The 22,554-nt window shown below is 37.3% G+C and overlaps 1 protein-coding gene across 2 annotated transcripts in view; it reads left to right on the forward strand.

Annotated features, from left to right (window-relative positions):
* Window positions 1-21,166, forward strand: part of NEK7 (NIMA related kinase 7) — a 65,326-nt gene extending 44,160 nt beyond the window's left edge. For both annotated transcript variants that reach the window (XM_069022397.1, XM_069022398.1), the window contains exons 7-10: window positions 146-253; window positions 7,274-7,368; window positions 11,852-11,965; window positions 18,219-21,166. In XM_069022397.1, the coding sequence (XP_068878498.1) occupies window positions 146-253; window positions 7,274-7,368; window positions 11,852-11,965; window positions 18,219-18,329 (428 nt within the window). In that variant the 3' untranslated portion in view covers window positions 18,330-21,166. The remainder of the gene's footprint in view (window positions 1-145; window positions 254-7,273; window positions 7,369-11,851; window positions 11,966-18,218) is intronic.
* The last annotated feature ends 1,388 nt before the right edge of the window (window positions 21,167-22,554 follow it).

Raw genomic sequence — 22,554 nt, forward strand, 5'->3', positions numbered from 1 at the left:
GGCCCATTCTTTCTGAATAGCACTGTCAAATCTTACCAATATTAGCTGTAAATAAAATCATCTTTTGGTCTGTTATTAATAGAACAGTAGCTTTTCTTGTAACATCACTGTGACTCTTACATTTTTAAATTTGTTCTTCTTTCAGATATAAAGCCAGCAAATGTGTTCATTACAGCTACAGGAGTAGTAAAGCTTGGAGACCTTGGACTTGGTCGGTTTTTCAGCTCCAAAACCACAGCTGCACATTCTTTAGGTGAGCTTTCTCTGTGATACAGGTGTTGGACAGGTAGAGTTTTTCACATGGTGGAAATACTGTGCCCTCTCAGGAGGAGGAAGAAAAGGGTTAGGACCAGCTAAAGCTCTTCTTAAGTAGTAATAAAAACAGTGCTAAAGGTGTTCTTAATAAAAAAATGGTCAGCACCATGGACAAATACAGAAAAGCTGTAACACTGAGGCATTACTTTCAGCATACTTTGGGTATTTTCCCTCCTTTGTTTGCATAACTTAATGCACATTTCTGCCTCTTAACAAATCTTTAAGACAATAGTGTTTCCTAGAAGTGCCAGGAAAAAATAAGGTGGTAATATGGATGCATTTTTAAAAAATTGACTTGAACTTCAGTCAGTGTTGGAAGGAATCTAGTAATTCTGTGTGCCTGCAGGAGTAGCACTAATGACCTGTTGGTTACATGGTTTCAAAGGGCTCTCAGAGGAGCTTCCCTTTTTTAAGGTGGTATTTCTTGATATAAACTAAGGTAGTTGAGGGGAGTTCAGAATTGGGCTTTGTGAGCCATAAAGACTTTAAAAACAAAACCCCCAAAACAAACAACAAAACCAATACCCAGATAGCTTTTTTTTTTCAGTCTTGTTTTTATAAGTTTTCTGAAATGCTCAGTTTGTTTTTTGCTAGCTTACAAAACTACCAATGTATTATCTATATTCAAACAAAATTTTCATGTAATTTACATCTTTTGCGTAGCATGTGGAGACTAGGATGATTAAGAAGCTTTTAAAGAAGAAAGATTAAATATTTGGCATATATTTTAAGTTTAAAAGTAGGTAATAGATAAATGACAGAATCTGGGAGGATCTCTGTAGAAGGGAAAAGCCTTGTAAATAGAGTAACATCATCTTTAAGGAGAAATGTAGGAATTAGTGTTCATAATACTGTTTAGTTGGGTTTTTGTAGATAAGAAAAAATTCTTTTCCCTTACTGAAGTGTCTGTGTTTGGTGGTTGCTGAATTCCAGCCTGTTCGTTGATTGCATGTTTGTCATGTTTGTGCCACATTTGAGGTGTGAGTGATACATGTGTTCATGGCCAAAAATAGAGTATTTTGAACAGGCAATTTTTGACACTACCCATACTTCCCTGTCCTCCAAGAAGCCTTTGGTCACTCTTTTGTGCCTTCCAGTTTTTAGCATGTTGGGTGCACACTGGTAAAGTCAAACCCATGGATAACTGCTGAGGTGTTAATGGGAACCCCAGACACAGAGTGCAGTCTTGCATTAAGGACAGTGAGGAGGAGTGGAGAGCCCTGGCTGGAAATGTGCTTGTGTTCCACGCTGAGGATCAGTCAGATGTGACACTGAACATCTGATGCTGTCTCAGGGAGCAGTGTGTCACCTGAAGTGCTGCTGTTCACACTGCCCTTGTCAGCCAGCGGCCGTCTCTGGCAGCGCTGTGGAGAGGCTGCCTTGGGTTCTTGTAGGTGGATTCTGCTACTGCCTGCAAATGGAAGGAGGGTGTGAGGGAGCTGTAAACCCTAATGTGAGGATGAGGAGCTCATGAATAAAGCAGAAGTCAGCAGTGAGGGCGGGAGAGTAGACTTGTGTTCTGAGGCACAAGTCAGGAAGTTAAAGAGGAGCAGGCTGCCTCAACCCTGGATTATTTTGGCTCATGGCAGGGGAATGGTTGTAAAGGGTGAGCTGGAAATTTAAGAAAGCCGAAGACTTAGCCAGAGTTAAAAACAGTGTAAAACCCCCGAGCCCTTTATAGCTCATCTTTTACAGATCCAAGAGTCCTCCAGAGAGGGAGGGAAGGAGGGGAGGATGGCAGCTTTGTTTCTTATGTTGGTTGCTGTGTCTTGGTAGAGGAGTTACTTTTTATTTTCTTTTTTCCCATCTTCTCTTTTCCCATTTCCCCCTTAATTATGACCTAATGTCAGAATTCAGCCTAGAAAAAAGGTTTGTGTCAGCTGTTAACTTAGGCTGCAGGGGAGACAGTGACTTTCTGATTTATCATGTCACTAGCAGAGACCACTTCTTAAATTAATTTCTTCTGCAGTTTCTGATGCTGATTTTCTTGAAATTTCTTTCAAAGTTGTATCTTTTTATGATTCCATAAACCTTTGGTGCATGTAACCTAGTAAATTACAAACATATGTGTAGCAATTTATACTTGTTTACAGGCTTTATAAAAATTTCAGTAGCAAACTAGATTCAGGCTTTCAGAGATAAAGAAATGTACTAAAATTTTAATTAGCTACAGCTTCTAACTGCTAATTATGAATAATACTGATTTAATTAGAATATTTACTGATAGTCCATTTTAAACAAATGAAAAAACTGCACTGGACGGGGTTTGTTCATGTTCTTAACTCTTTCTATACAGCTTTATCAAGAAGTAGAACTTTGTATTGTCATGTCTATATCTTTTTGGAAATGGAAAACCTTTCTTACAAAAGTGCAAAGGAAACGGAGTCATTTGGTATAGTTGATTTGATACAAACTTGACAAAATTTATTGTTTTCAGAAGACTTTATATTAGAAAATATGATCCAACAAAGGGTTCTTATTCCTTTCCCTAGAACTGTTAGGGTTTTCTTGCTGTTGTTGTTTTAATGGCTGAATGCCAGTCCTTTTCCTCCTTGGTGATATGGCAATTCTAAGGCCAGCTCATGGATATGTGCATTTTCTTCTTTGTTGGCCCTTCAGGGGATGTAAAGATAAATCCAACTTTCCATATTTCAGTTACAAAAAGATTCCCTTGAGTTCTCTGCTGTGGCTGTGCTGTAAGGCTGCACAGTGTGCTGTCCAGACAGGCACTGCCACCAGCATGGGGATACCTTCTTGCAGGGCAAAGGAGCAGATCTGCAATCTTCTTAAAATGCTTGAATGCAGAGAATCATCTGCATGGAATTCTGGTCTTCTGTGTTTTGACAACTGTCATTTCCATGATACTGCTGTCCCCAGCACAGACTGTACTGTGTGAGGGGTTTGACTATAAACTCACATAGGTTGTGGAGAATAAAATACCTTGTGAAAATGTGTGCAAATGCTCTCCTCTTATGTATGGGTCTCTAACCCAGCAGTGTGTGAGCTGAGGTGGTGGTTTGCAGCACGGTTCTGTGAAAAGAATAAACTCCACTTAGATACTGTACACTGAGGGTGCAGGATCTGAGAGTGGTTGGGTAAGGCTGGCAGGGAAATCTGCAGTTGAGTCATTGCAGTCATCAAAGAAGCTGTGTTAAAATAGCTCTTGTATTTTATGTACAGAAACATGAGCTCTCTTACAGTAGTTTGAAAGCTGAAGAGAAGTCATTGTGTTGTTATAAAATAACACAAGATATTTATAGATTGACTTCTGTAGAAGGGCTGTTTGCACATTGTGGGCTAGGTTGCAGAATCACTTTGGATAAGTGCAGTATTTTGGGTCCTATATCTAAAGATGAGCCCTTGACTTAGAAATCTCCTATAGCTATGTTAAATAAATACAAACCCCTGAACATTATAGAATCATTAGGGTTGGAAAGGACCTCCAAGCTGCTTATTTGTGATGTGGTCTGTCTGCAGCATCCACATTCATCTTGTTAAGCATGTTGTGTTGAACTCCGTATTACGAAATTGCTGTGATTTCATGGACACTGAGTCATACATAAACTGTGTCTTTTGATTACTTAAATTTGGCCTTTTTAGCCCCCTTCCTGGACTCTGATAGTTATGTATTCCAATGCATGAAATGTCAATTTAGATATAACATTTACTAGGCAGGTTTTTCTCCCAGCCTAAAAATGCTTGATAGCTTTTAGAGCTAGTAACTATTTTAGAGCTAGTAACTGTATTAGAGCTATTGAACTGTATTTCATTCCACTCCTCGATGCACTTGTTTAACTTGGGTGCATTGTGAGTTACATGTTTATCCAGGTAGTAAGGTGGACTGTTTGTATCATAACTCTTTTCTGCATAGTAGATTATTTGCCTCTGATCCTTCAAATCCAGCTTCCTGTTCTGTATTAACCACCATTTCCATTGTGTCCATTCCCTCTGCCAGTAACAGGAAGCTTTCATAAAGACTCAGTACTTTCTGGATCTACAGCATCTCTAAAGGCAGGGAGCTCCAGAGCAGCAGCAGATTCTGAGGAGATGCTGTATTTGACCCAGGCCATTTTCAAGGAGTTTACTGTTCAGACTTGCAGGTTATCACAGATCTGCAAATGCAGTGAGCAGAATGCTGAAGTTCCTGATTTTGTTCTTAAAAACATAGGCACCTCAATGATTCAGCTCTTTTTCTTGTATTATCCCACTTCTGTGTTTTCAGATGAGTAAAGGTAGCCAGGAAGTTGCATATCTCTGTACTAGTGGGATGCTGTATTTCACTTACCAGAAAAAAAGATCCAGGAAGGAAATACAGCATATAATCACTCTGGTAGTTGCTTGCCAGCAGCACAGCTATGTCCCGAGATCGCTCACAGCATTAAAAGGATCATTGCAATGCTTTCAGTAGTTCCTGAATGTCAGAATAATGAATCTTTAGTGCCATGTTCTGTTAAAACCAGCTTACAAGTAATAATGATGTCTGAATCTTCAGGTTGTTTGTGTGATTCCATGAGTAATAGAACTAATTTCAATTCCTTTCACTAGTTGGTCATCAGGGGCTCAGGTTGTATTGCAGTGAAGGTGTTACACTAGGCTAAACGCTGTAAAATGGTAACATTTGTTCTTGCTTTTCACTATCATCAATCTTTCACAGTCATATCAGACCCCTAATGTATCAGCAGGCTTCCCAGAGCTACTGGTTAAAATTACCTTTGCTTTTGGTAGACTATGAACCTTCAAACCTCAGTGTTTTCAGCTGCCCCCTGTGGATTCTGTGAAGCCTCTTTCTGGCACATTACTCACTGCCAGCCACTTGTGTGATATCTCAGAGCAGCAGAGGCACTGCTGCTGTAGCCAGCGAACAACTACATTACCATTAAACTTGTTTTTGTTAGATAAATTCTGCCAACAAAGCATCAGAATACACTAAACCAGTGCTTTAATTAAGGGATGCAAAATGCAGCTGAAATTTTTCAGAGATGTCCAAGCTCGCAAGTTCTTGGGGTGTTAAAAAAAAAATTCAAGAGGGAAATAAAACAGTAAGGGTAATAAAAACATGAAACCTGTGTCATTCCAAATGTTGTTTAATTGCAGTTCCTAATCTTAAGATATCTGTCATTAAGTGCCCAATAAAGTACTGATGTTGATACATTGGAAAACAGAGTTGCTTCTGAATATTTTGGTAGTTATTTTGGTCTTGTGGTCTACCTGTCTGCTTGGCTATTGTTTCACAGGGAAAACTGTTGTGGGTGAATGGAAATATCCTATGAGAGAAAAGTCTCTTGCAGTACTCTTGAGTTGCCTTTCCCAGCCTTTCTCCTTTAAAGCTGTTACCATGTGCAGCCTCAGTTCGGAGCTGTACTGATTGCTCAGCCCAGCACTGAGGGCAGGGGCTCTGGCACTCTCTGCTTTCCCAGAGCTGGAAATCTCCAAAATGTTTAGGGGGCCAGATCTGTTGGAGGATACCACATGGGGACCTCTGTCTTTGCCTATCTGTTACAGAAGCAGTTTATAGGGGTTTTCAATGTTGTCTGCCAAGGAGCAGATCAGGTGAAATTTTGGGTTATCAGCAGCAGTGGCCTGACCTGACATAGGTGGTTCTGGGTTTTGCTATCTGAGCTGTGCCTTTCAAGTAGGAAAGTAATTCTCCCTCCTCCTTACTGCCTAAGCATTCATGACAGTTTGACATGCAGCATTCCTTAGAGGTAGGGCACATTGTCAAAACAAAACCCTTTACTTTGGGAAATTATTAGAGTAAAATTATCTGTCTGATTACTTAAAGCTATTTAACCTGATTATTCAGGTTAAATAGCTTTAAGTACTTCTATATTCACTGTATCTCAGTTTCCAGTATTCATGCAGAGATAATTCTGAATTAGCCTCTTCTATTCAGAAGAGCAGAAGTTAAACCAGATCCTTATCTTACAATAATGTGTGAGCTTCATACTACAAATTACAAAAATGAGAAATTGCTGATTTTAATCACTGGTGGTGTTGCAGGATGTTTGGTTTCAAAATAAAATCAGCTTGAATTGACAGAAATCAGCTGGTTTTTGTCATTGGGATTCAGTACTGAAGAAAATATTCAAACAAAATTGAAGTAAAAATCTGTATAAATCTGTGACTTTTTTTGCTGTTAGGCAGTCATTTTGGGGGACACAGGGAGAAAGTTCAGGAACAATGCACTAAAATTGCCACTACCATTATTTTCCGTAACTTCTTTTTCTTATTGCTCTGTCATATATGAACCCAGAACTCAGATACTTCTTTGTAATGACACATTTTTAGAGCTGAAACATCTCTCAGTATTGTGACACAGATGGATAGAGCTTGATTAAAATCAAGGGGAGAAATGTTCCAGGGTATCCAGTATAAATTTACAGTCCTAATAAATGCTGCTTTTCAAGAGCAGACATTTCCAGAGCCCATAGCTCTTAGGCGGGATTAATCTGGAGCAGGCACAGGTTTCAGCTAGTCAAAGAAGCTGTGTTTATTAGTTTCAAAAGCAGCTTTTTCAAGTTTGTGTTCTCAAAGGAAGAACAGACAACTTGCAAAACAAAAAATTCAGCCCATGGAAGAGAATTTCTAGCTGTTGTTCCTAGCTACAGTGATAACAGTTTGGAAAAGTAGCAGGGATGTGTGTGTGTAGTCCCTTGGTTCTCTTCAGGAGAAAAAAATTACTTAATGAGGTTCCTTAAAAGCGAAATTTGGAAGTATTCTACAACTGCATTGTTCTGGTAATGAAGTATGAGTAGTGAAAATGAAGCTGCATTGGATGAAATAGATACCTAATTCATGTATTTCTGTCCAACTGAAGTGTCGTAAGTATCAGTTGAAATTTTACGTGTAGCAAAATGAGAAATAGAAGATGAAAAATACTCTTCAACCAGGAAAACTGTAATTTTACTACTGCATAACAACAAAGTTTCATTCAAAAATACTTGTGTGTTTTTTGCAGTTGGTACACCTTATTATATGTCTCCAGAGAGAATACATGAAAATGGTTACAACTTCAAGTCTGACATCTGGTCTCTAGGCTGTCTGCTGTATGAGGTAATAGTGATGTATACAGTGAACTTAATAAGACTCTTGTACTTTCCCCTTCCCCTGCCCCCCTCACCCTTACATAACTTCAGCATGTGAAATACTTTTATTTGTGTTTTACTTGAAACTTGCCTTGACTGGGCTTGCTACAAAGATTTTACAGCAATTTCTTGAAGATTGGGCATGACTGAAGGATTAATAAATGAATAATAGCAAGCACATGTAAAATTGTTCCTGGTTTTTTCATGGCCTATGCTGATTATATGATTTTGTTAATAAATGCATTGAGAAGTAGTATGACTGACTTGAATATGTAAGTAATGCTTTCAAATACTGCAGTGTAGTTATTTTAATACAAATTCCTTATTTTTATAAATTCTTGAAGTAAAATGATAAAAAAGGTTTACTGTACTTATTGCTACTAGCTTGGATGAACTCTCCAGATAACAACTTCTGCTGCACACACATGTGGTTTTTCTCTTCTTCTCCTGGGGTGGTTAAGCTGCAATTGTTCAGTTTCTGTATTGCTACAGTCAAGATTGGTGGGTGACACATAATTTTAAATAATACTATATTCTGAGAAAATAAAGAGATAGGGCAAATTGAAAGTGAGGCAAATGAAGGTGTGAAGAACAGGTAGGCTTCTAAGACAAATACGTCTTCCAAGTTCTTTGTGTATCATTTCTTGATCAGAAGAATAAACACTTGTGTTGAATGATGCTGGGAAAAAAAAATTCTTCCATCAGCAGTGGCAGTGAAGTCTTCCCAGTCATGTTCCAGGTAGAAACCAATAAACTCAAGTCACTTTTTGTTTACCTACAAGCCACCTGCCTCAGTGGGTCAGCAGAACGCATTTAACACTTACTCTGCAGTATCAGCACCTCCTTGTTTATTTTAGGATTTTATAGAAGACATTGGCAGCCTGTGAAGGTTGGATGTTACTGCTAGGTGAATCATCTCCAGTAATATTTGTTTACTTTCCATCACTGACGTGTTGCTTTGAATATTCAAAGGACAAATAGCTATATTGCAAGGCTGCAATTGCAGATCTGTGTGTAGCTGTTGCTTCTAAATCCTGGGGATCATTCAAGGTATGAAGTCCAGGTGACAGCAAGTATTTAGAAGTTTGAACCCTGAGCTAAAACTTAATCCTGTATTGGGATTCCCCAGTATTGACCATGGCAGCTGCCTTGAATTTCAGTGCTATGCTTTACACACTTGTGCAAGCCCTAAGGTAGCATAAAGGTAGATGAGCATTTTTCAGTATTACTATTTCTTTGCCCCTCATTGATTTGCTTGACGATTTTTTAAATCTGGAAGCAAACAAATAAAACCTTTGAATTACCATTATATAAAATCCCCATGGTTTAAGGCTAGTTTTTCTTTTATGTTATATGAAATTAAATTGCTGAATATAAATCAGTAGTACTTGTCTAAAGATTTTTTTTTTTAAGTTTGCTGCATTAATGCTGTTAGAGTATATTAAGCACCTATGTGAATATTACATTTTTCTTTGATGTGGTAGATAATTCCAAAATATCTAAATACCTCAGTCCCACTGATCACGTCAGCATTGTGAAATACCATTCTCCTTTGATTTATTTTAGAGGTTTTACCAGGATGCTATTTAAGTTGATGTGGGGTAATGTTTGTTTTCCTTATTGCAAGAATAAAGTAATTATTAGGACCCTTGCTGTTGATATATATATATATATTATATAGCTACAATATATGGCACTGTCTTCAACTATAGCTTCTAATTTTTTTAGAAGTGCATTTAGTTGATTCTGCAACGTACCAGGTGTTTGTGGTGGGTTTTTTTGTTCTGTTTTGGAAGTTTATTTTGAGGGTTGATCTGTAATTTTGAAATTTCAGGTATAGCACATTCAAAATACATGCTCAGCATTTTTCTTACTATTACTATTTTTTCTTAATTATTTGAAAGTGGTTACTTAATGTTCTTCAAGACTTGGGTGGACTAATGAATGGTGGGGTTTTTTTCATCTGTGCAGTTTTGTGCTGGGTGTCTTTCTGTTATTTGTCTATTGCCTGCATTTTAGCATGTTTTATTACGTTGATTTCATGGTGATGTGTGTTCATACGTACTCTGGATTGTCTCCAGCTTAATTGGAGAAAAGCTGTGGCAAGTTGATCACATCTCAGTAAATGCTTAATTGCCTCTAAACTCTTCGGTTATGGTTTAATTTAAGTTTAAACTAACTTGCTATAATGTATGTTATTTAAAAAAATTATTATTTCTACTGCATATTATAGTCTGTTATTCAATGCTAACTGTGTGGCCAGTAAGATTTTGCAGAAGCATGTTTTAAAGTCTGAATTTTTTAGAGCCCCAGGTATTTCTGAAACCTCAAAAACACTACCAGTGGAGTTTTAATTGATATGCAACAAAGTAGACTTTACTAATTAAAATCAAGATGCTGTGCTTTTGCTACATGGACCTTTACATGGAAAAGTAGGTCTTACACATTTCCTTTTATTGTTCAGCGTAGCAATTGCATCCTTACAGGGTTGTAGGTTGGTGGCTTACAGTTCAAAAAAAAAAAAAAAAAAAAAAAAGAAAGGGAAAAAAAAAGAGAGAGAGCGAGCTGCCACCAGCCCTGAAGACAGACAGTGGGCTTTCGTCCCTCAGACACCCCCAGAATACTAATCAGCAAAGTCAGACCCTGGAGGTCAGGGAGCAAGTCAATCATTCTAGCGATCGTCTCAGTGTGGAGGATCAAATTAGCCTGAAAAATTCAGCTGCTGGGAGGAGAGGGCGAGCAGCTGTCAGGGGCAGCAGCGAGATGCACTAATGAACCAGATGAATAGTGCAAAAGCTTGAAAATAAAAACAGGACAGTTGACATTTTTCATCTGTCAAAGCAGGAGATGCATGAAAATATAGTATTCCTGTTTTAACTCCTTAGGGGACATTCAGAATTTTTTTAACACTCGGCAGCATTCAAACAAAAGTACTTTTTAATGAACACCTAGAGTACGGAAATGAGTATCTGTGCATTTATTTAGAATTTCTGCCTGCATACAGACCCTGCAGTTGATTTTTCTTTTTTTTTTTTTTTTTTCTTCTTTCCTTTTTTTGGTCTTTAGCTTGCATTTTTAACATTCTTTTTAAGGTAAGAGACAATGCCACGTAAATACAAAAATTAACATTATTTTAGCAATACAGAGTGGGAGGAGTGTAGGATGGAACTGTAGCATCATATTTGTTTTGGGAGCTTGAAAATTTTTTATTCTTACTTGAAGGTAATATGAAAAAGTACTGAACCATTTGAGAGCAAGTTAATGATACATAAAATAAATGTAAGGGTATTTTGGTAATTTTCTTCATACATTTCCCCCAGTGATATTGATGCTTAGACATGAAAGAGTTAAGCTGCTATCTGGAAGACCACAAGACAGATGAGAGCCATTTTCAGCTTGTCCTGTCCCTGCTGAAGCTCACTGAGTAGCACAGCATGGACTAGCGTGTTTCACACACACTCTGCCTGTCTGGGGAATGTACACATTGTCCTTCCAAAATCAAACTTATTAGCACATGTAGAAAAGGGTGACTGACTTTGGGGCAGCTCCACACTCAGAGCAGCATTCATACTGCTGCAGTTAAAAGATTTCATAGGCTTTGAACAGAATGGAGAGATTTTAAACGAATTTTAAAGTTTCTAATCCAGCTAGCTATTATATTTATTTCCACCTTAAATGGGAAGTTGTAATATTGTCTGGAAATAAAGGGTAGATTTATTAATGTTGGTTTTAAGCTGATCAATTATATAAATGCTCTGCAACAGATTTTTTTTTTTTTTGGTTTTGTATTGTAATTGTAGATTATAGCCATAGGTGCCAGTTCTGTGCTTCTGATGGAAGTGTGGGGATTTTTTTTTAAAGTATTTTTGAATAACATCCTGAATTACGAAGTTTTTGGGTCTGAGATTCTGGAAGTATAGATGATTGCTTTTTCTTGCTTTCAGACCCCCCAACTATATTGAAGTCTATTGTCATGGCTGTGGAAGGTTACAAAATCTGCTACTATTATCTAATGTTATCTACACAATGCCTTGCTTTAGGTTAGATAATGTTTTCCTATAATTACATGTTTTCTTCCAAAAGGTCTTCAGAGGAAAAGTACAGTTTTGGATTTTTTTTGGCTTCCCTTGTGGTGCAAGGACCCTCCACACTCAGCAATATTGTAAACTACTGAATTTCCCCTCATAGTCTATTAATACAACCCTAACAGTGTGCAATTCAGATATTGCAATGTAAGGATTGTGGCAGCTATGGTTGTATGACATAGGACAAGTACATACAGTGGTTACGAGAATAGTTTTGGAATATCTCTTATTAGCACTGCAAAGCTCCCTCTAAGCAGAGCATTGAGAGTCACTAAGAATCACTTTTGATTTGTTAATATTACAGATTTTATGACAAAATAGCTTTACTTAAAAACGCAAAAGAAAACTGTACATTTTCTTAAACAGATGGCTGCACTGCAGAGTCCCTTTTATGGTGATAAAATGAACTTGTACTCCCTGTGCAAGAAGATAGAACAGTGTGACTACCCACCTCTCCCTTCAGATCACTATTCAGAGGAAGTAAGTAATTTTCTTTTTCATGGGCTGGATCCTCAGTTTATGTAAGCTGGCACGCTTCCAGGGAAGTAAATGAACTTGTGTGATTTTATGTTATTTGCAGATTATGCCTATAAGTGTTTGCTTGTTGAACTTACTCAAATGTTCCTGTCAAAACAAGTCTCTCATGATTTATTTTTGAGGGTATTAATGATGGAAACGTCATACTGTTAGATTCTTAATTTCATTGAGCTTCCTTGCAAGTATGACAAAATGCTTTCCCAGAATGCACAATGATATGTTCCACATGCCAGGATGGGATAGAGTCTTACATCTATAGTGTGTTTTTCTAAAAGCACAACTATACAAGTTTATGTTGCTCAGTAAATTAGTGCTCTGGCCCTGTTCCTCTAGGGGCCTGCATTAAAACAGATATAATGTAACTCAGTAGTAAAAATGAATTGTTCAGTTCCCATTTGTCTACATTATAAAACTGGGATGTACTGTTCAGTACAATTGAACAACAGTTCTTTTGCAAGAAGGAGTGGTTCTTGACAAGACTAAGAGTAAATTTCAGAGAAATAATGTAACAATAATAATAATTCAGAGACATAATATAATTGAATCTGAACAATATACTCCTGCATGTCGCAGCAGTGTTTGTTTTAAGCAGAGAGGTAATGGTTCTTACTGTCATTACTGCATTTAAGGGGGAGTACTTGCTGTTATGAGGTCTAAAATGAAAAGAAACTAAACAAAATAAATACTTTTCTTAGTGTAACAGAATGAGAAAATAGAAATGCTTGCTTGTTAATGTTCTGAGATGCCAGTTTTGAAATACTTTCCCACTTTGAGAAGAACAGGGCTAACTGATAGAAGCTGTAAACCAAAGAACAGGTATTAGTAACCAATTCTAATTGAATTCAGACTACATGAATTAAAGATTACTTCGAAAACGCAAATAAATACGAGCACTGAAATACTTCTAATAAACATAAAACATTATACAATTTCATTTATAGACTAGGGGTTGTAATTCTGAACCTTAAATTTTCTTGCATCCAAAGACAGTGATTGGACTATTAATAAAAGATTACTGCTCAGTGTTTTGTTTTGTATTTAAAGTGACAATTTTTCCCCTTTTATGAAACAAACTGGACTTAAAAAGATAATGCGGTGACATTACAAAGGCTGAAATAATGATCTATTGTGTAATTTATACACTGTACCTCTTTTGTGGGTTTGCTGATTAGTCATTTTACCTTGGCCATTTTTAATTATTATTTATTGTAGACTCTAAATATGGCAGTTCATATAACCAGCTTCAGAACTGGAGGCCTAGAAATACAGTAGGGTGTGAACAATAATGCAAAATGATAGCGAGAATGTCAGGGGCCGTTCTTTGTTGTGTCATTCATGCTGTCTTCCTTTTTCCATGAAGCGCATGAATATTTCACATATCTGCATCCTCATCCTCTATTCTTCTTGACTAATTTTCAGACTGTCTGAATTTGCATTTCACATGGTAGCTGATTAGGAGATGCCGAATGCAGCAGCGAAGCCTCAGCAGGCGGTTTCCATGGTGACCTTCAGCAGGATTTTAATGATGATACCACTAGTGGTTCGTTGAAGTTGGCCTGCCTGCAGGGCTACTTCGCTGCAGCTAAGTGTGAAGTTGGAGATGTGGATTCCCAGCCAAGGGGCAAATATCAAAGTCTGGCCCAGATAGAAGGTCTTAGAGTTTGGGTGGGGAGAGACATTCCAGCTTTTCCTTATATCTGTATAGGTTTTTTGTTTTGCAAACCACAACGTGTTACTTCCTATTTATTTCAAAGCAGACATGTACTTCTGCACCTTGGATAAGCCAGTTATCTGCAAAATACATGTAAGTTATTTTAAAGATAATGAGAGAATCAGAGCTATTATAGGTATTAAGATTGGTAAGAAAACAGTTTCTTAAAAGAAGCCATCAGTTATGGAAACTGTAATGGGAATATTTTTTGTCTTCTGCTATGAAGACTTGTGTCTTCACTAAGGTATGTGGAAAACATACATTGACCATTTTTAGCTTGTATGAAAAAATACTGTGCTGGCATGAACTGTAAAAAAGAGAAACAAGCGTTATCTGTCATATTAGGATACTGTCTTAAATGTTTCACCTGTACTGGAAATATAGATGTCAAACCTTTAACCAGGTCAGAAGGACACTCAGTGAGCAGTAAAGATCAGGGCTCACTGAAGAATAAAACCCACTTCATTTTTTATGAAAAAGAATTTTCTGAAACAAAAACTTCATGGAGTGTTGCTCTCTGCATCCTCTAATATAGGAGTGTAAGTACTTTCATTATGAAATACAAGACAAGTACTTTTTCAAGAAACTTTTTGTAAGTAAATTTTAGTGAGTTTTAAGTTGTGACATTTTTTCTAAGTTTTGAAACCTCTGTAGCAGTAACATGTTAGTAATTGTGTCACATCTGTGTCATCAGAGAACAGTGTAGATGCACCTTTAGATGGACAGATGGGTAGTATTTTTAAAAACCTTTGATTAGAGATTCTAGTAATCTGAGATGCATTTTCACAAACTATTGCTTCAGTGGTAGACAAGAGCCAAGATTTTCAAATGCTTGATAACTTTGGATATCTCAATTTTTTAATATCCCTTAAAAACATCTGGTATTCAGAGTGAGTACTCAGCATTTACTGAAAGCTGTTCTGCTTTAGGGAATTCAAAGCTGGGGCTCCCTTGCCACCTCCAATCAATACTCTTAAAATCATGTCAGCTAGTAGCAGTATCACATTGCTTTCATGATGAAGTTTTAAAATCTTCCCTTTGATTGAGGTGCATTTCTTCTAAAGTCCATTGCCAACCTCCAACCCAGATGTGAAAGCAGAAGGAGCCAGCAGGTCCACAGTGGTAGTGTTAGTTGCCAGCAGGTCTTGAGAAAAGCACTCAGAAAAGGCTTCAAGAAGGTCTTCTATTCAGAGTAAGAATGGTTTTGTGGGTGGTTTTTTTATCCAAAATTCCCTATATGAAAATTTCTCTTTTTCAGCTGGCTAACAATGCTAAGCCTGTAATATTTCTGTCTTTCCCCCCTCCTCCTGACTTGAGTGGTAATTATTTATTTCATAGCTGAAAAACTTGCTAATGTTAAAGGAAGTGTGTCCCACTGCTCCAGTGTCAGGCTAAGCTCCAGGCTAAAGACAGTCACTGTGCTAAGTGCACAGAGGAAGTTAAGACAATAAGCAGACAAAGAAGTTTGCAGCTTGAGGATGCAACAGGAGGTCCCTCTGGCTCAGTCATGAGTCTGCTCTGCCTCTTGGCCAGTCTGTGCCAGGTAGTAAAAAATTATTTCTATTCTAATGATAGTCTGATTTTAGAATCCCAGTGCCTCTTCCCATGACACTGGTGAGCTTTTCTGATACACTGGAAATTTTATTGTTACTAGAGGGGCTGACAGATGGATTTCAGGTTTATTGAAATGAATATTCCTCTAGGAGTAAAGGATTAGTGCTATAACCAAGTATTAGCATCCAGTGTGGTCCCTCCCAGTTTCAGTCCTGAAAGAATGTCTTCCCCTGTAACTTTTAATCCTGTTTAGCAGAATCAGTTCACCTTCTTCCAAGGGTTTGCTGTTCAGTTACAAGGCTCAAGAGAGTGCAGCAATTTTGAAATTAGTCAGGAATCTGCATTATTGTTGCGTAGGCATGGTCAGCTCAGCGTTCCTGCCTTACCCGTGAGATTCTGCACCTGCCAAGGAAGGAAGGGCACAGAGATACTGCAGTGACCACCATTTAAAGAGGTCTGTGACAAGGCTTCTCAAGTGCTTCACAGGTCTATTTCTTGAAGATCTATTTCTGCTGCTCTACAAACAGTAAAGTATTGATAAACAGCTAGTAAAAAGAGAAAGAATACTCTGCTTCCCCTCTGATGCTGACTTTGTAGATTTCAACCCTTCAAGGTCCTTTATGAAGACTATTCAGTGTATGCAGTTCTGTTGAACAGATGGAAGTCTTCACAGAGAAAGATAAATGTACACATTCAGGATTAGATGTATTTTGCAGATAAATTACACCTGTATTCTCTTCACAAAATGTTTGCTTATATTTGACTGTAATTTCAGGCTTGATGGTGTTGGATGTTCTTCAGTCTTTCCTGTTTTCTGTGCAGGCTGTTTGAAGTGGTGCATGGCAAGCTGCTCATCTCTGCTTATCCTGCGCCTCCTGCTTCCCCTGTGTCCCACCTGCTTCTTCTGCAGGCGATTGTTTTGCTTGCATGTTTGTATTACATGCTGGCAATTATTATTTCTTACAGTAGCTAATGATTTCTAGCATTCTATTCTTCAAATGTTTGGGAATTATTGCAGGCTAATAGTTTTTATTGTCACTGGCATTGTATTTTATTTATTGACTGCCAGAAGCAATATGATGGCTTTTATAACTCCATTAGTCAGAATATACTTAATGTATTTAAGATTCAAATAGCAAGTCTGGTACAGATTATTTTGATTTAATGTGTTTCTTTTCAATCCAGCAATCTGACCACTATCTTCAGAATTAACTCACTTTTAAATATTGAGCTTTTCTTGCTTTAAAATGGGATGTCTAATGGCATTGTTTTTTATATTGTTTAGTACAAAAAATCTGTACGTCATGTACAGTTTATCTGCAAGGGCGAATGGACAAAGCTTTATATAGTGGTATGCAGGGCTTCTTCCTTAACTTCAGGAATTCTTATTCCCATGCATTTAAATTAATCTTCTGAAAAGTGAAAGGAGTATAATTATAATTTAAAATCCTTCTTGTTCTTTTTATAAAAAGCAGGAAGGAATCTCTCTGATGGCAGGTTTGAAGAGGCAGTCTATGTTACTTTTGAATAATGAGGATGATGAGGTCGCTCTGTGTTCGTTGCAATAATGACAGATTCTTTTCAATAATCCTACCTAGTAGTTCTGGCTGGGAGACAAAACCAAATTTGATATATTGCCATAGAAGACTGGATCACAATGTGTTTGTTGGAGTGTCCTCCCCCTCCCTCCTCACCTGTCCCCAGTGCTATAAGGAGGTCCAGGAGGATTTGGCAAAGCTACTTTGGAAGATCTTCAGAGTTGGTTAAGTTGTTTTTGCAAAGCATTGTAAACGTTTTAGTAAGTTGGTATGAAAGAGGTATGTTCCACATTGAAAAATGCTTAGGAGATGCACACAGTTTAAAATAGATGCCCTATCAGAAGGTTATCCATACAATATATTAAGTTCTAATGTCATAAATTCTTAGGCATATCAGTGGAAGGAGAAAAGCCTGCAACTGTCTGTCAGTTTGTGAAGGCAAAGAAAAGTATCCAGGTGATGTGGAAGCTCTTTGTTGTTGATGCTGAATATGTGCATTAAGAACATCCAGTAGGTTATGGTGTTTCTGGAAACATGGGGTTTTCTGGTCATAGTGATTTGTTTTTTACCAGGTAGAGGCTTTTGTGAGCATATTTGTTAATTATGTGCTTCTTTACATGAAGAACACTATAAACAATCTAATCCTAACATACTGGGATGTAGGCCAAAGTTTATTTATTCCAGTATCATGTCCTCAGCAGTGGACAAGTGGAGTAACAGGGCCAGCACAATGTGGTACTTGCCCAAAATACTTTCCCAGCTTCCAGTTTTAATTTCGGATATTTCCTCAAGGGTGGAGTCCTTATAACAGATAGCCCTCAGTGGGTTTAATTTGTTCCGTGGCTGAATGAATTTGTGTGTATTGGTAGCTCCTGGCAGCAGGGGGTTCTGGGGGTTAACTGTGTGTTAGATGGAGCACCACTGCCTTTTGTTTCTTGGCACCTGTCAGGCAGAAATGCCATTTATTGCTGGCTAACTCCTGTATCGGGACTGAATGAGCAAAGCAGCCCTCGTTTACCTTCGCTCTGTGCTCCTTTCAGTCTTCTGGGCTTTGCAGGCACAGCCCTCCAGAAACTGGGGGAAGTGTCTATAAATTATGTGGGATTGGACTAAATGCATGTCTAAAGTTGTATGTTGAAAGGATTAGAACTTGAACTTGCTCATTAGTTGTCCTGGACAGCAGTGCAAAATGTAGGAATCAGGGGAGTGTGTTGCATACGTGTTTGCATAAAGCTGCGTGCAGTGTGTGAGCAGAGAGGGAGGGCTGCCTGTGTGCTTGTGCAGAGTCGCTGTTTGGCTAATTTTTGCCCGTTGTATTAATTTGAATTGGATAATGCACAAATCCTGCTTGTAAGAAGGCCAACGCTCCTGTCATGTTCTCTCCCTCTCCTAGCTGCGACAATTAGTTAATATGTGCATCAACCCGGATCCGGAGAAGCGCCCAGACATCACCTACGTGTACGATGTAGCGAAACGTATGCACGCACACACCGCCAGCAGCTAAGCAGCCTCAGAGCCGGAGCAAGGAGCAGCAACAGCCAAGTGCTTTAAATAAATCATCCCACCTCTCCGTGTGTGCTACACAAATGTAATTATTTGAAGCCTACTGTTGTGCTTTGAATTGTAAACCAATCTATATACAAGCTTTGTTGTTTTCTGTTTATTCCTGGGTTTTGTATTTTTTACTAACTTGCAGTTGTACAACAGGTTTAAATATGTAAAGCGTAATTTTAAGATGCCATGAACTGCTGTTTCCATGTCAGTGGGTTCAAGTATACTTCTGTAATAACAAAACTGTATTCAGTTGGGCCTCAGTTCTAAAACACAGTTGCACTTTTGCACATGATACAGATATTAGGCTTGTTATCAAGAAGCAAAATGTCTGGATCTCTCACCTTTTTAGTAATTTATGGAAAGTATGAATCAGCACAGTTAACTTTATTTTAATCTTTCTTCCAAAAGGAACATAATTATTACAGGAGCTTATTGTATTTTATATTGAATCGTAGTGCGCAGTTCCTGCTGTAAGAGTAGACAAGTGATAGAATTAGTTCTCTGCTTGCCAAATGCAGTGGAAAAATAGTTTCAGGAAAAATTGTCATGATTAAATTTTTGTAACATCCCTTTTTGTTTTGTTATTCTCTCACAATACACATAAAACATTTGCTGGAGGTTTTCTGGGAAAATTTAAGGTGTTGATTCAGCAATCGGGTAGTTTTCAATAGACTTGTGCAGCACTGCCCTGGGGCAATGGGAGTCTGCATAGTTCAGTCTTAAAACCATGCAGATGCTTCTTGTAGCAAATAGGTTCTTTTGAGGCTGTCATTTGAGCAGGTCTGATTAAAAGATGTGAGCTTTAAGTTACAACTTCCCAACTGTTTGTGTATATGTCACTGTTTGTAGATTTTTGTGTTTAAAATAATTTGAGTGACTTTACGGTATATTTAAATTTTAATTTTTCTTTTTCTAAATACAAAAATCTTTTGGCAAAGATATAATAGTCTAGTATAACACAAACTGTATTCTACATAAAGATATGATTTTTGTATTCTGTATCCTGAGACTTAGTTTTATATTTAGCAGAAGTAAATTATAGCTTTTATGTTTAAGAGAAAATTGCCACGCCTTAATTTGGGAAATAATTAATATACGCAAACTGTCTTACAGATACTTTATTAGTTGAAAAGGAAATGCTGAATATTTTTGTTATACCTTAGTGCCTTTTGGGATATACTTATGTAATATTTTCATTGTTAAGGAAGGAATGTGTCTTGTTTTTAAATGTGGTAAAAATGGTGAGTGAAATGAAATTTCTTGAGTTTCAAGACTGAACTTTTTTTACAGAACTGTCAAAACGTAATTATTATCAGTGATAGTAGCTAAGGAGCTGTTACTGTCAGTTAAGTCTTTTTCTTTATGTGAGTATAAAGTTAGTTCAAATAAAAGCAGCAGTATGTACATACACATATAGGTTCTAGATGCAGTCACATCCCTGCATGCTCAGATTTTTTTTTTTTGCTTGTTTGTTTCTCTGTGCAGCTGTAATTTTTATTTTATATAAGTCTCAAAGAATAAAAATCCATTTGTGGAGTTTCTGTTCAAGGCAGGTCAGGGTTGTTTTCAGTTTTGTATTTTTTAAAACTACAAATACTATGAAAATTGTGTTTGGCAAAAAAATGGGAGTTTCTAAATGGTATGTGCGTCAGATCATCAGCTTATCTTAATACATATGTTTTTAAGTTTTGCTTCCAGATCCTGTAGGACAAATTCTATGAAACCGTAGTTTTCCTTCTCACTTCTGTGTGCACTTAATCTTATAGGACTTCAGTGGAACAATTTGTTGGAAAGAAGTATTTGAGAAACTTTGGTTTGTGTTTAGCAACCTCCATAGATTTGTTTTCATTTATTAAATGGTTATATAATTTAAAACATGATTGTTATATTCTATAAAAATGTTTCATATGTCATAGAATGAAATGCTTTGTATTGGAAAAGGCAGCACAATATTTGCTTGACTGCCAGAATTAGCTCTAAATATGCACAAGTACTCAAATAATTTAATTTTTTTTCTGAAATGTGCTGGAACATTTAAAAATCACTGAAAACGCCCCCACAAACCCCATGCAGGCTATTTGTATCTAATATTATGCATAAAGTATTGGATGTTTTCTGAAAGAAACTGCTGATAGAAATCCCTCCCCTGGAAGGGAATGTTGAGTAAAAGAATCATGAGTTAAGAGTTAGCAACTGTGCATAATTAAGCATTTAAGTTTTTTTAGCAGTGTGAGGGTTTTTTTAGTATTTATGATTAAATCTTGTGCTGAGAAAAAGAAATAGTGGTTCCTGATTTAAAATCTGTGAAATGAATGGTGCAGATAACTCTGGTACCAAACTCTGTAATTAAAAAGCCAATGTGGGTTAATAGAACTTGCGTACATACGTGGGGATTGTAGAATCTCTCCCTAAAGTAAAGTACCTGGTAACATACAAAAATGATAAGTCTGTTATAACACTCCAGTGTATGCTATGTGCTTATAAAATATTTTATTTTATAAACCACCATTCAATTTTTCATATGTTGATGATGACATTTAGCACTTTTTGTTTTAAGCTACGGCATTATGTGTTTATTTGCTTTAAAGAGAACATGTTACATTTCTACCCCAAATGTACCCAAATGGCTCCTCCTTTTATTTCAGTAATGCTCCAGTATTAACTTGTGTCAGGAGTGAACTTTGTGCTTTACATTGCATAAAACCTCCTTTGTCTCGAAAGCTCCCCTGCTGTTCAGTAGTCCAGTAGAAATAAAACATACAGATATTAAATATAATGTAAAAATTATATTGCATCTATGATATTTTTTCAAACTTTTCTTTTTTAGAGAGAGAGAGAGATATTACAATAGATGCTACCTATCTTGTGGACAACTTACTGCTTCCAGTAGTTGATTCTAGGTGAGATTTCTTGACTGTAACAAAAGACAGTACATTAAAAATTTTTTTTTTGTATTATTTGTTAAAGAATTATCTAAAATTCTACATCCAATACATTGTGTGTTTTAAACTAAGATTTAAAACTAAATTTAAAATTATTTTCAAGCCATATGAGAAGATGTGATAAAGCATAAAAATAACAAAGAGCTCCCATTATGGCCCCAGTCCTGTGAGCTCTTGTTTGTATTTAGGCTGATTTTTCTATAATTTCAGTAATTTTGAGTGAACCACATCTACATACACAAATAAACAGTAATCAGTAGGGCAGATAGAAATGTGCTCAGCTCGCTTCTTGTACTCTCTGCATGTCACTGGTTTGGTAGCAGGGAATAATGTGGGTTTTTTCCCTGTTCTGTTGCACTCCTAATGATCCAGCTCCCAAATGTATGAGCAGGCAATAGAAGTGTGTTGTCTCTTTGTAATGAGCAGAAACTTTAAAAACATGCCAGTATAGCAGAAGATGAAATGCAGTATTAGAAGTGTCTGAGAAGGCTGGTGTTTTATTCATGCTCATGATTAAGAAAGCCGTAGAGTGAAATTCTTGACAGAGGCTTGGAAATGGAGAACTTTTATGCCAGTGGTTCTCAGATACCTCTGAATGGGACCCAAAATTGCAGTGATGTTTGAAGCAATCTGTCTGCTTAATCTCTTCTCTTTGCTATTATGCAGAGTGGTGAGAATCTTAACAGCTAACTTGGAATGCTGGTGAATGCTGCATTGGCTGTGTGAGCTGGTAGGAACAGGTGATGTGAGAGAGTCAGTGAAGGCCTTCAGGTCTTGTTTTGTGAAGACATAAAGGTCTGGATGGCAGAGGTCAAATCACTGTTTTTCCATAAGTTTTAGTAGTGTTTAATAGTCTTTACTTCAACAGTCAAAATTTTCCGTACCCAGCTGTATCCCCACATTATCTAACCAGTGTCAGTGTTGGTCTTTTGAATTTCTGGTCTCTAGTTTGGTCTGGAAGAGTAAATCTTTCTGGCAAGGAGGGAAATAGAGGTGCCAACCCTGCCTGGTGGGGTGCTACTTAGGTTTCTGAACATGACTCAAATGTAGATGTTTAGGGTTGTTTTTCAAACTTTATTCTGTTCTCTGAACCTTTATGCCCTTCTCTGGTGCTTTTAAAAAAGTGTTTTCCATTCCTATTCACTGCTAAAGTTCTATGACTGCTGTTTTCTGCTTCTGCCTTGTCAGTCCTGTTGTTAGCCCTACCCTCTTCCTGATTTGAAGTCCTCTGTG

The sequence above is a fragment of the Aphelocoma coerulescens genome, chromosome 8, assembly GCF_041296385.1.
Source record: "Aphelocoma coerulescens isolate FSJ_1873_10779 chromosome 8, UR_Acoe_1.0, whole genome shotgun sequence".
NCBI lineage: Eukaryota > Metazoa > Chordata > Aves > Passeriformes > Corvidae > Aphelocoma > Aphelocoma coerulescens.